Below are 12,620 nucleotides of genomic sequence, written 5' to 3'. Positions count from 1 at the left end.
ACTTCGGATCGGATCTTGGGCCGGACCCCCACCGTGTGTTTCTACCTTCCCCTCGCCTGAAAATTTCATTCTCTTTGTCTGTCTTTGAGCTTTAACCGCCGACAGCAAGATTCAAATTCAAATTTAAATGATTTCCTTTGACGAGCAATTCTCGGAATCCATGCAACTGACATTTTCTACTTATTATGAACATTACATTTTAACGGAAAAAAATAAAAAAAGTGCCATGCAAACAAACGTGCATCAGCGCGATAAGTAACAAATGAGGTTAGCAATCCATGAAACAGCATCCCAAGCGTCACAGATTAAGCTTAAACGACTGAAAAATCAAATATCTGTGATTTTCGGTAGGATAAATGGAAAATCGGTAGTTTTAGGAGGCTTATCTGTGAATCGGTAAGCATATGAAAAATCGGTAGGAATACAGATAAATCGGTATTTCTGGTCACTCTGGCTGTCATCAGGACAATGTTTACATCCACTACGGACGCTTTGTTGTCATCGCTTTTCTCCTTCTGCTGGTTTCGGGCGAATTATTTTGCACGCATTCAAAAATTAACGCCGGAATTCTAACGAAAAGTGATAAAAAACTAATTCAAAATGAACAGAACAGTGAAACCGCGCAAGAAAAAAGTGAGTGCAAAGTTCGCTCGCTCAAACAAATTGCAGAACCTTGTTGAACACTCTTTCCCTGTTTTTGTTTTGTTTTCCAGAGCATAGAAATGACACGGGAAGAGACGCTCTACTTCATCGAGGAGCTGAAAAAGTACCATTGTCTGTGGGATCGCAACGACGAGGGCCACAAGGATAAGCATGTGCGTGACACGGCGTGGGGTGAACTTTCCGTCAAGCTGGGCTACAGTGCGGACGATCTGGTGGAAAAATGGGCCTCCCTACGCTCCTCGATGCGCCAGTACCGATGCACGATACGGAAAAGGAATGCGGCTGGCAGTAAGTGCGAAGCGGTCACTGCGGTTAGTTTTCCATTGGCGTTTTGCTAAAAAGGGTTTTTGCGTTTTTTTTTCCCCTTTCCCAGTCGACACCCGGCTGCCGTTCATCAAGTGGCCCTACTTTTCGGCCATGCTGTTTACGGTAAGCGAAGAGCTGGATGGGTTAGAAGACAGTCCTGTGATAGCGGTAAGTGTGCCGGCGTTTTGCTTTTGTTGTAGCTGCAAGCTCTCTAGTCGTGTCGTAAATACAATTTCAGCCACCGACAAGGATCCGGCTACCGCGAGCAGACCAGGATGAAGGCGTAGGAAGTCCATCGAAACGGACGAAACTGGAGGACGCATGCTTGGAGGAGTCGAATTTAGAAGAGGTTAGAGAGCAAATGAAGGATTACTGTATTCAACACAATCATATTAACAACTTTTTGTTTGTTTCCTTTATTTGAAGCTGCCCACAAGCTCCACAACAACGAAAGAAGTGGGCGATTTAGTGATTAAACGAGTAAGTACTCTGCGACCAACTCTAAAAGAGGATTACAGTTTCCGTACCGAAAGTAGTGCTGCAAAATGTCATGAGCATCACGAGATGTTCCCCAACGAAAACAATGAACATATCCGTGGTAGCTTGAGTTTCATTCCTGATATTCCATGAAAGTGCGTCATGACATGCCGAACGCTAGATGCGAATGCTTGTGTCCAACGCGATACTCTAACTGTGACAAGCTGAGCTTACAGGGGTCTCCAGAAGTTCTCATAGCTGGAATTGGACTCTATAGCATCATTGTTGGACAAATCTCATAGGAATTTCCAAGAAGCCTGTCCAAAAGAGGTGCCCAGATTCCAATTTCGATCGTATGTAGTTCACTTCGCATAAGAAAGTGTCAAGGAAGTGTCCCACAGCTTTGAAAGTCCCTATAAAACCTTGTAATGCCGGAGCAAGCATAATTATGATTTTTTGTGTCTGTGAACAGTGTTGCCAAATGCTACAATTTCAGTCACCAACACTCATGACTGAAACGAAGCTCAAATCAGCTCACGTGTACAACTAAGATGATCAGCAGTGAGACTCAAACAGTTGGTAGACCAATCACATGCTTGATGACATTTTTTTAGCACCAAACTCTTGGCCACTCACTTGGTCACAACATTTTCTGTCGGTGATAATCACAACATTCTTTGAAAATACTTGTCGTGTGGTCTCAAGCAACAAAATAAGCATGCTTTCTCGTTCTGTCTGCTTTGATTGTCTATCGGGTTAAAAAGAACGAGGAAACATGCTCATTTTGTTGCTTGGGACTACTCTCACGCATCACATATCTCTCATGACTATCGTGATGATCACCGACAGAAAATGTCGCGACCAAGTGACTGACCAAGAGTTGGTTGCACAAACTGTCACTAAGCATGTGATGGTCGCACCAACAGTTTGAGTCTCACCTCTGATCATCACAGTAGAATCATCACTCGTGACGCTATGACTGTGACATTTTGCAGAACTGATCACAGTATAAAAAAGTCATAATATAGTGACTGACCAAGCAGTGGTCGCAAAAATGTCTCGCCAATCATTTTGAGTATCACCTGCGTTTTTCACAATTCAGTACGTGGCGCTGACATGGATTTTTTTCAGTCAGATTTTTTTATGACATCGATAGTGACATTTTGCAGCACTGATAGAAAGTTTTCATTTTACTCTCCATTACTCCCCAAATAAATAGGCACCACCCCCCGCACTGATTAGGCCAGTGAAGCAGTCCAAGCTGATGGCCAAGCCGCGCTACAGCATGGCACCGGAATTTGTTGCGGTCAAGGCGGAACCACGGTCGCGCTCGCCGTCACCAGCCCCGGGCGAGGTGCGCGGCTGCAATATACTGCACACACAGGACGAGGACGAGATATACGGGCACAGTGTGGCGCTGCTGCTGAAACAGTTCTCGGCCAAGACGAAGCGGAAGCTGCGCATCCAAATACACGACCTGATAGCGAAGGCGCAGAAGCACGCGTTCGAGAAGCAGTTCGGTGTGCCTTACGATGGGAAAAAATGATAGCTGCCAAGGAAGGCGCACAACAGCAGCAGTAGTGTGTAAGGAAATAGAGTATTATTAAGTTGTTTTTCGAATGTATGACGAGCATTTAGCAGACGCCACAAACCCCACAAATTGTGAAGGATTATGTTCCGTGTATTTTAAGGATTTCGTTATCCTTCGTTTCAACAATGAGAGCGAGAAAATAGTAACAAGAGTAATACATGTCTACCACACCGACAATTGGCTAAATCACACTATTAAACAGATTTGATCTATAGTGACACGCGCACGGTGTGCGGTCTTGTCATTGTTTTTGCCTACGTAATGGTCCACCCCCGCCTTCCCCAACACATACCTTTGGTAACGATACAACATATAGACGTAGAACCCCTCCTCCCAGCACCCTACCCTACAAGCCCAACAGGAATGGATTAATTTATACGGCAATTTTCTTCCCCTTATCCTGACACCCCCCTTCAGCCGTCCCACTTTCTAGTATGGAATTTGATTCTGATAATACTGGATCATGTCGTACGTGCGCGTGCGGAAGTTTTGGTACGAGTTACGTATCACGCCGAGCATGTGGGCGGCCGCCTCCTTGCTGTTCTTGGTCGGCACGAACCGCTGCTTCAGCAGCGTGATCGTTTGCCCCCGGAAGCAGGGCAGCCCGGTGTCGAGCATCAGCGACACCAGCGTCACAATCGCGTCCTGGTACGGGCGGATCGCGAGGAACGACTGGACGCACAGATCGCAGAACCATTTGAACGGGGCCGCCTCCATCTTGCCCCCCATCACCATCACCATCTCGTCCGTGAGCTTAAGATCCGGCTCGAAGCCAATGTTGCCACCCGGGGACGATTCAAACATGAAGCCAAAGTCTAAAAAGAGGGAAAACAAATTGAATAAAAGTTTCGTTCCAAATGTACCAATAAAGTGGAGATGTTTTCGAGAGCGAGAGAATATATTACCGATATGAATAATATGGCCATCCTTGTCGATCATGATGTTGCCGTTGTGGCGATCCTTTATCTGCAGCAGGTACCCGATCACCGAGTAGGCGGCCATCGATTTGACAAAGTTGCTGCGGGCCGACTGGAACTCTTTGGACGTTTCGTCCCCGTATTGGTGCAGGAAGTACTCGTACAACCCAAAATCGGTCTGCCGGCCCAGCTGGTCGCGTGATTTTGCGTTCGGTACACACTCGATCACACCACACTGGGGTGGGGGAAGGAGCGAAACAAAAGAGTATTAATAGACAAATTCAAACGATATCACGTCAATTTCCGCTCCACTTACCCCGGGCGCTGTGGCGACGACACGGTACGGGAACAGGTACAGCTCCAGCCCAACCTGCTGGAACACGTTCTTGAAGATCGAAATCACTTGCAGCGCCAACATGTCCTGCCGCACATCGTCACCGACCTTAAAGATGGCCGCCTGCCACGCTTCCGGCCCAAGCGAGTTGAGGCGCGGCCCGTCGATCTGCGAGTCCGGATTGTTCGACACCTCCATCGCCATCGTTTCCAGCTCGGTGATGCCACAGCGCTGCACGCGGAACCGGGCCAGGTACGGCGCCTTCGCCGCACTCTGCATCGGTGTGCCGCTGTTGTAGTCGATGTCGAGCACCATCGCTTCCGGGTTCGAGGGAAGGTAGCAGCCCGACTGGACCTTGATGCGGCTGAGCGCCTCCAGGCAGGCCTTCTTGCGCGCCTGGCCCTTCGGGAACGAGCGAATCTCGCCGCTGACGGCCGTAATTTTGCCGAAGAAATCAAACTCCCGCTCGTAGAACCGCTTGGCCGGGCCGGACAGGGACGAGATGATGTTTTGCGAGAGCGATTCCAGTGCGTCGTAAAGTGCTGGAGGGGAAATGAGAGAAAATAATGAAAAGAGTAAAAAGAAGTAAAAGGAAAGTGTTGTGCTTTTCCTTACAGTCACGATGATGCATCTCCTCGTCGATGTACATGTTGGTCTGCATGTTCCAAACGAGCTGGTGGGCCACAATTTGCGACCGTTTGGAGATGTGCTTGATCAGCTCCGTCACATAACCCATCTGGAAGAGGGCAAAAAACGAACAAATTAATCGTTTTTCTAATACTCCTAACCAAGAATGTCCCTCTAACGGCTTACCGTATCGTGTCGTAACGCTTGCACCAGCTGCGGAATGTACGGCAGGACCGCTTCGGCCGGGTACGAATTGAGCGTCTTCACCGCGTACTGCGCCGTCAGCGGATGGGTCGGATACTGGCGCGAAAAGTACGACAGCGCCTGTATCGGGTTCACCCGCGCCCACGTCAGCATGTACACCAGCTCGGGCGCTTCGTTCAGCAGCGTCTTGGTGGTGACGAGATACTTGAGCGCCTCGGGAATGTGCACCGCTGCCATCGGGTCCGAACAGACCAACCGGGTCACCTCGTCCTCGATCGTTTCCGCATTGCGGATGCGCTGAGGCAAAAACACCGCCAGCGCCGGATTGTACGACCAAGCCAACCGCGTGAAGTCACGCCAAACGTTCAGCTTCATCGGACGTGCCCTCCACTCCGCCACGGACTCTTCGCCCGGGATTTGCAGCTCGGGCAGGGCGAGTGGATTGGCCCAAATCAGCATAAACTCAATCTCAACGGCCAGCAGCTCCAGGATCAAATTGCGCTTCTTCATGTAATCCTTATCGTACGCATCCTTCGGGTACGGTGGACGCTTGATGCGTGCCGATCGCTTCGAAAGCGTCGACGTCGAGTGCGGGATCGTGTTGTACCAGCCGGCATTACCGCTGCTCGTCGAACGGGCCACCTCACTGCCGGCCAGCGAAACCGTATCCAGCGACACCTTCTGCACGGACAGATTGACCGACGCCGTGTGCAGCTCGTAATCGCTCACCTCCGACGCGACGAGATGCTTCTTCTCGCTGCGCATCGTCTGCCAGAACTTGAGCAGTATCGAAATGTCCTCGAGCAGCGCCTCGCGTGGCTGGCTCGGGCAGAGCTGCGGCCCGCAGAAGTAATCGAGCGCGTTAGCGTAGATCCGCTCGCGCAGTATGTTGCGCGCAAGCGATTTGGGAATAGTGTTGCCCTGCAGCAGCGACAGTCCACACTGGAGCAGCTTGAACCGGCACCCCACGGTGGAGATGTGCCGATTTTGCTTGAAATCCCTGCTGAACGGTAGACAGCGGTGAAGCAGCATACAAAACATTTCAACCTTGTCCCGGTTGCAGTACTTGGCCGTGTCGACCATCTCCGATAGTAGCTGCAGCCAGATCAGATGCGGCGCAACGACGATTGGCTTCGGCACCAACCGACAGCCTTCGTACGCAGCGAGCGGACTCGTCACATCGTGCTCCTCCGAAAACAGCCCCATGCGCTTGTCGAACGTCGTCTGCCACGCGGTCACCATCTCCTGTATGAAGCATAGCTCCAGATCCTGCCGGGCGGTCAGTATCCACTGCCAGCACTCGACCGCCGTCTCCATCGCGCTCTCGGTGAACAGCTGCACCTGCGAGGAGGAGATCGCGTGCAGCAGCTTCCGGTTAGCGCTCGAGCACAGTATCAAGTAGGCGGTCGCGCGCCACAACGCTCCACGATGCTTCGGGTCGCTCTTCTCCGCACAAGCGTCCCACACGTCCCGCACCAGCCGATCGGCCAGTCCCTTCTTCTCCTCATCCTCCAGCACGGACAGCAGGCCGGAAATCTCACCCGCGTACTTGCTGCGCAAGCAAAGCACCGACACAAACTTCGAAGTGTCACTGTTAACGCAGTGCGGTCGCTTTGTCGCCGTCGGAATCGTTGCGTTCGCTACCCACGTGTGCAAAATCGAATCAACGGCCAGCGCCAAGCCGCTGTGGTTCGAAAGGCTCGTCGATGGCACCTGATTCGGGTACTCCTGCAGATGGCTGCGCGTTGATTTCGGTGCCCATTTCATCGCCTCATTCACGATGCCCTGGCACCGGTCGGCAAAATCCTTCACGCGGCTTTCCCGCGCCGGCAAACTATCCATCAGCTGCAGCGTGTAGGGCGTCGAGTTGACACGCAGCGTCGGCGTCTCCTCGTTCGGGTCGAGCGTGAGCGAGAACGCTAGCAGCTGCAGCACGTCCAGCATGCACCACAGCACCTTCCGGTTCCAGAGCAGGTGCGGGAACTTGTCGACCAGCTGGGACAGGTACTGGTCCGCCACCAGCTGAATTTGCTTGTGGATGTGGTTGAAGTAGACGAGCAGCAGCATCGCCTGCGATTCGAGCACCTTCTCGCGCACCGAGTCCTGCGCCAGCAGCACGCTGCGAAACTTCTCGAACACCTGATCGCCGATGCAGCGCACACACTGCCACATGCCGTACTTGTCCTTCAGCAGCGCATTATCGCACAGGTAGCTCAGGATCGGTTCCAGGCTCGGCTCAGACGCGTTCTCCACCCGCAATATCTCCAGCCAGTACACGCTCAGCAGGTAGGCGCACTGCGCGAACGTGAGCTTGTTGATACAGGCCGTGATGTCTGCGGGCGGGTGGTCGAGCAGCAGCAGTATTTGATTGCGCAGCTCCATCAAGCTAACGCTGCCGGACCGGATGGCGGAGGTGTAGTTTAGCTCGCGCATCTCCGACCGGTGCGCAGTCTGGGAGATGAGCAGGGGCGATTTGGCCGCTATCTGCTGCACGCCCTGGTACCAGTCGGACGGCCAGAGGCGCGAATTGGTGAAGCCCATCACCACGCAGTACAGCCAGAAGTCTTTAAACAGCTTGTGCAGGCGCTGCTTTGGGTTTTTGATCGGTGGAAGTCGTCGCACCAAGACCTGAGGAAGGAAACAAACGGTTAATGTTTTGAAAAGAAGAGGATAAATGGAAGCATTCCTCTTACCGCAATCACTGGAATCAGCATGCCGAGGTTGCCCGCACTCGAGCTAGCCTTCTGCGCACCGGACGTACTGTCCGAGGACCGTTCCGCCTCCAGCCCGATCTGCACGAACAGCTCCAGCAGCTTCCCGAGCAGGTCCAGCATCTCCAGCTCGCCCTGTATATTGGCGGCAATGTTCGCGAGCGCATTGACGACCGCATCCGACACGTGGTGGTACGATTTCCTGTAAACACTGTTTCGTTTTTTTTAAACACCGACACAACGAGCAGCACAGCAGCACGGAAGTGTAGGTGTAGGTGATGGTGGTGGTCGTGGTGGTGTACCGTGGCGGAAGCAAAAATTTTGAAAATTTTAAATGACTGATTCAGACGAAACACAGATGACAAAGAGAGTGGCAAAAACAAAAAATAGGGCAAACGACAACAAAATGCAAAATCTTGACCACCGAGTGGTCTGTGTTGTTACGCTTCTCTTGACGCACTAGTGAGGGATGAGTTCCATTTCCGGGGTGAGTCAAACAACCACACCAACAAGCCGGGTCAGTCACTCGGGTGTACGGAGATGGAGAAGAAAGTAGACACAGACACAGACGCAGGCAGAAGATAGAAAGAGTACGTAGCATGCAACAGAAGATCAACGAAACGGAGAAAGGGAAGAGGATGTAATCTGAAATGTCTTGAGATACTTCATAATATCATTTTTAGAGGAAGATTCCGCAGGTAAGATAGTTACGATTAGTTTGCAACAAATGATTTGTGGAGACAAAATAAAAAAGAGGAAATTTTTACATAAAATGAAACGATATGCATGATGCTAACGAAACCAGTGAAAGATCGAAAATGAATTCCAATTAGAGCACACACACACACACACGCAGAATGGAAATAGAATGAATGATTGAAAGAAAGAAGCTTCTGAAGCATTCTTCCTGAAGAAACGCCTACTCGCCCCCTCGCACACATTACCTTTGCTCCGGATTGGTCGAGTAAGCGAGCGACGCGGCCTGCACGGTGACGCGCGAGAACATTTTCATAATCTCCTCAAACACCTGCGGCTCACACTTGGAAATGATCATGCAACCGAGCTGATCGACGATCAGCACATTCTGCTCCGATGGTACCTTGCAAAAGCGTTGGATGAAAAACTGCAATATGTTGTTGGTCGTTTTCGGCGTGTCTTTGAGCGCGACCGCCACGTGCCCCAGCATTACGATAATGTTGAGCGACACTAGGCTCGATTCGCTTTCCTGCTTTTCGGCGGTAAACAGACGGTTGGACACGTTCGCTACGAGGGCCGGCACACAGTACTGGTCGAGGGCGTGTGCTGCCCGTAGCGCGATGCTCAGATTTTCGATCGCTGCATCGCGCAACGCTTCGAATGCTTCCTGGGCGGACTTGGTCAGTCCTTTCGGTTTGGTGGCGTGATCGAACGCTTTGAAATCGGAGCCTTGTACTGTAGAAAGCAGAGAAATGGGGAGAGCATTGTTAGATGTTTTGTTTGGGGAAAGAAGAGGTTTAACTTAGTGTTGGGTAAATCTGATTTGGATTCGTGGAATCTGAATGAATCTTTGAAATTCTCAATGAATCAATTCAATGAGTCTGAATCTCAGTTGGCAAGATTCAGAAATCTCTAGGGATTCATGAGTCTCAAGGGAGTTATAATCTTCAAAGATTGATTGAGCTTGAGCTTCTTATGAACGTAACAATATTGTTGTTTGTACAAGTTTGTTTTGTTACGACGGGCATGGTTGTTAAGTCGTGCGAGTTAACCACTGTACCATAGGATCGCGCAACTACAATATTTTGGAAATCATACATGTTTAATGATTCATAAAACCCTGGAGATGTATTTATCTTAAAAGATTCGGGAATCTTTCGAAATTCATAAATCCTCATAGAGATTCATTATTCTTCTTTAGGCAAGAGAGATTCATGAATCTTTAGAGATTCGATACGAGATTAGAATCACTCATTGAGATGAATTAATTTCAACGAAAGATTCATAAAACCCAACTCTAGTTTAAATGCCCAGCTCAATGCTACTTACCCACGATTCGGAAAGGAGCGTTCTCTTTGTCCTTCTTCGTTTGTGCTTGCGATTGCACGTGAAGCTTCGTTAAAATTGGGCTCGGATCGACCAGGAAGTCCCGCAGATAGGATATCGATGTGCCCGCAATGTTGGGGAACTTTTGCGCCAGCTTGCCCAATCCCTGCAAACACACTCAAACACATGGTCAATTTTAAAATTGAAAATTTACATTAAAAGGGAAAACATTACCTCCAAGCAAACCATTAGCAGCGGCATATGATCCATCACCACCTTGTGGCCGAGCACCGAGTTGAGCTTCTGGTACAGCCGACTGCACAGCTTATCGGCCTCTGTATGTGGGAGAAAGGCTTCCGATTAGATGATATCCGAACTCCAAAATATGCTATCAACTCTCATCCGAGCAGAGCGTTGCGCAATCAAATCGGACAGAAGCAGGTTGAGAGGATCAACTTCAACACAACCAGACAGCAACCGCATTGCTTTGCGTGTTGTGAGTTCATTTTTTCGTTGTTTTTTTTTCTTTGTTCATTTGTACAAAAAAACATACCCTTCCACCTGTCCAAAGCGAAATCCCCCGATAAAACTGTAGCAACATGAAACACGGGCATTATGTATAAAACAACGCAATGAAGGCAAGTAAAAGAAACAGAAATAAAATAAGAAGGAAATAAGGCAACATATACATATATATATGAACAGGACACAGAGCAGCAACACAATCAATCAATCAATCAGAAATAAAATCAAAAGAAATCAAACTCGGTAACGCAAATAAAACAAAAAAAGAAAACGAAAGAAACCAAACCACCAAAATCACCTAAACCCATCGTGAACGATAAACTTTCTTGCAGATACGTTAGCAGGTCGCACAAGTTGTCGACTGGAACCGATAGAACATGGGTGGTCAGAGTGCAGAAAGGAGTGTTCGGCCGATTGTACCGTGTTTTAGGTAAATACAATGAGCAGTGTGTGTGTGTAATGTGGGTGTGTGTTACGGTGTGAGATTGTGTTTGTATGTCCGGGTTAAGCTCAAACCGTACCTGTTTCATCGCCGATCGCCCAGACGAGCAAATCGACGCACGCCGCATTGGCCATCACGTTGATCTTGTACTTGTTGACGACGATGTTGCTAGGATCGCGCACGCGATCGATGGCATCGTGCTGTTTGTTTTGCAGCTCGGTTTGGCCGATTAGGAACAGGCGCTTAACAAACTCCTGTACATCCTTCGTGAAGGGTGTTGGTAAGTCTACAATTTAATGGAAAGCAGTGTTAGTAATCGATTCTTCTAATCCGTTCGCCTCAAACCCCTCTCACCTGTTTGATTTTGCAGTATTTCGCGCAGCAGCGTCACCATCACCAGATTGATCGTTTCCGAGAAGCTCTTATACCCGTACGGTTTGATCTGATTCAGCGCGTATATATCGCCCGCCTGTTCGTCCAGATGTTCGAGCGTCTCCTTCGTCAGCAGCTTCTTTGCCAGCGCAAAGATCGTCTGCAGATGGTTGATCGGAAACTGGAGCCGATCGTTCTTCTCCATCGAGTCGCAGAAACGCATGTTCGGGAACTGGTTAAAGCTGGAGCCATACTTTGCGAAAAAGTACGTCGTCGGATCGTACGGCACGGAGTAGAACGAGCTGAGCTTCTTCCGGCTGCTGTGGATTGACTTTTCCGTCTCGCCCGCATCGACGGACAGGCTGCCCGACATCGATCGCGGTATGATCGAGCGGAACTGGCTCACGCTTGTGCTGTCCTTCGCGTCCGCGGAAAGGGGCGTCTCGGCCGACTTTACGACGAGTATTTCATCCTTTGGAAAGAGGCGGCAGAGTAGGGGCGGGTCACAGGCGGCATAACGGCCCATCGAGCGGCTCAGCCCGAGCAGCAGCGGAACGGTCGCTTTGCATAGGATGATCGGGGGCAGCGTGCTGCTCTCCTTGCTGCCCTTGATCATGTTCGTTAGGACTGTCAGCACCTCCACCTGGATGAGGATGATCTCATCGCGATGCTCCGGACATCCGACGGCAATGTCGGACAGCAGGCTGTTCAGGCAGAAGGCAAACTTTTCCGCCGTAGGTATTTCTGTAACAAGGCGCGTAACGTGATACACATTGCGTAAAGTTAATTAAATCACCACCAGCACCGCCAAGGGAATTGCTTCCGGGAGGGTGGCAGGGCAGGATTTAACACTCACTATCGATTTTGTTGGGCTTGACGTCATCGATCCATACGGCCTTCGGGAGTGCTTTGGCGAGCCGCAGCAGGTAGGGGATGATTTCCTTCGGATACTGATAGCCACTCTCCAGGAAGTACAGCCCGAGGGCGATGACCGCATCCTGGGCCCGGGCATCGAGACAGAACACTCCGGCCGCATTTTCCTGCGGGCAGTACTTGAACAGTGTTTGCACCTGCGAAAAGACACCAACAGCAGCAAAAAATACACAATGACTCAGGGGCTCCAGCGATTCGGTGGGACACACACACAGCTTGCTACATACCTTTTCCCATGGCGTGGGCTTTATCATGGCCAGTACACGGGCCAAACACTGGACGGTTTTTTGGAAGGAAAAGCGCTCATTTCCCACCATGGCTGCGGAGGATATTTTTATCGCTACTTTTTATCAGCTCCACTCTGCTCTGCCTGTGTGACTGTCTGGTCAAATTTTCGATCCCGTTTTTTTATTTACTTTTTTCGTGTGTTGACATTTGAGCGATGACGGCACAGTGGATTCGAGCAGTGTGCTCGAATGAAGAAAAACTCGACTTT

General features: G+C 50.1%; 2 protein-coding genes across 5 annotated transcripts; one reads left to right on the top strand and one right to left on the bottom strand.

Moving 5' to 3' along the window:
• Positions 1–389: 389 nt before the first annotated feature.
• Positions 390–3,113, top strand: LOC120955068 (uncharacterized). Its single transcript, XM_040375551.2, has 6 exons — positions 390–633; positions 714–951; positions 1,037–1,137; positions 1,208–1,318; positions 1,396–1,449; positions 2,666–3,113. Exons 1-6 carry the CDS (start codon positions 601–603, stop codon positions 2,990–2,992), a joined length of 864 nt encoding a protein of 287 aa, XP_040231485.2. The 5' UTR covers positions 390–600; the 3' UTR covers positions 2,993–3,113.
• Positions 3,107–12,544, bottom strand: LOC120955066 (phosphatidylinositol 4-kinase alpha). Of its 4 annotated transcripts, none has more exons than XM_040375547.2 (14): positions 12,352–12,544; positions 12,048–12,261; positions 11,174–11,935; positions 10,899–11,105; positions 10,676–10,738; positions 10,087–10,187; positions 9,856–10,018; positions 8,775–9,261; positions 7,813–8,041; positions 5,102–7,747; positions 4,904–5,024; positions 4,271–4,830; positions 3,943–4,189; positions 3,107–3,852 (listed from the first exon to the last, which is right to left on the bottom strand). In XM_040375547.2, the coding sequence occupies exons 1-14, from the start codon at positions 12,439–12,441 to the stop codon at positions 3,467–3,469; spliced, it is 6,276 nt and encodes a 2,091-aa protein (XP_040231481.2). In that variant the 5' UTR covers positions 12,442–12,544; the 3' UTR covers positions 3,107–3,466. The 4 variants fall into 4 exon arrangements, with proteins under 4 accessions (XP_040231481.2, XP_040231482.2, XP_040231483.2 ...); XM_040375548.2 differs by having other exon boundaries at positions 7,813–8,032; XM_040375549.2 differs by lacking the exon at positions 10,676–10,738.
• Positions 12,545–12,620: the final 76 nt, after the last annotated feature.

This window comes from Anopheles coluzzii, chromosome 3 (assembly GCF_943734685.1).
Source record: "Anopheles coluzzii chromosome 3, AcolN3, whole genome shotgun sequence".
In the NCBI taxonomy this organism is placed as follows: Eukaryota; Metazoa; Arthropoda; class Insecta; order Diptera; family Culicidae; genus Anopheles; species Anopheles coluzzii.
Note: the sequence above shows the minus strand (reverse complement) of the source record. Positions and strands in the feature narration are given on the sequence as shown.

Coding starts and splice junctions, on each gene's coding strand:
- LOC120955066 (XM_040375547.2), bottom strand. CDS start 12,441: ATGGTGGGAAATGAGCGCTTTTCCTTCCAAAAAACCGTCCAGTGTTTG. Junction 10,019..10,086: donor TGCTAATGGTTTGCTTGGAG/GTAATGTTTTCC, acceptor GTGTGTTTGCAG/GGATTGGGCAAGCTGGCGCA. Junction 9,262..9,855: donor CGCTCCTTTCCGAATCGTGG/GTAAGTAGCATT, acceptor TGCTTTCTACAG/TACAAGGCTCCGATTTCAAA.
- LOC120955068 (XM_040375551.2), top strand. CDS start 601: ATGAACAGAACAGTGAAACCGCGCAAGAAAAAA. Junction 952..1,036: donor GAAAAGGAATGCGGCTGGCA/GTAAGTGCGAAG, acceptor CCCCTTTCCCAG/TCGACACCCGGCTGCCGTTC. Junction 1,319..1,395: donor AGGAGTCGAATTTAGAAGAG/GTTAGAGAGCAA, acceptor CTTTATTTGAAG/CTGCCCACAAGCTCCACAAC.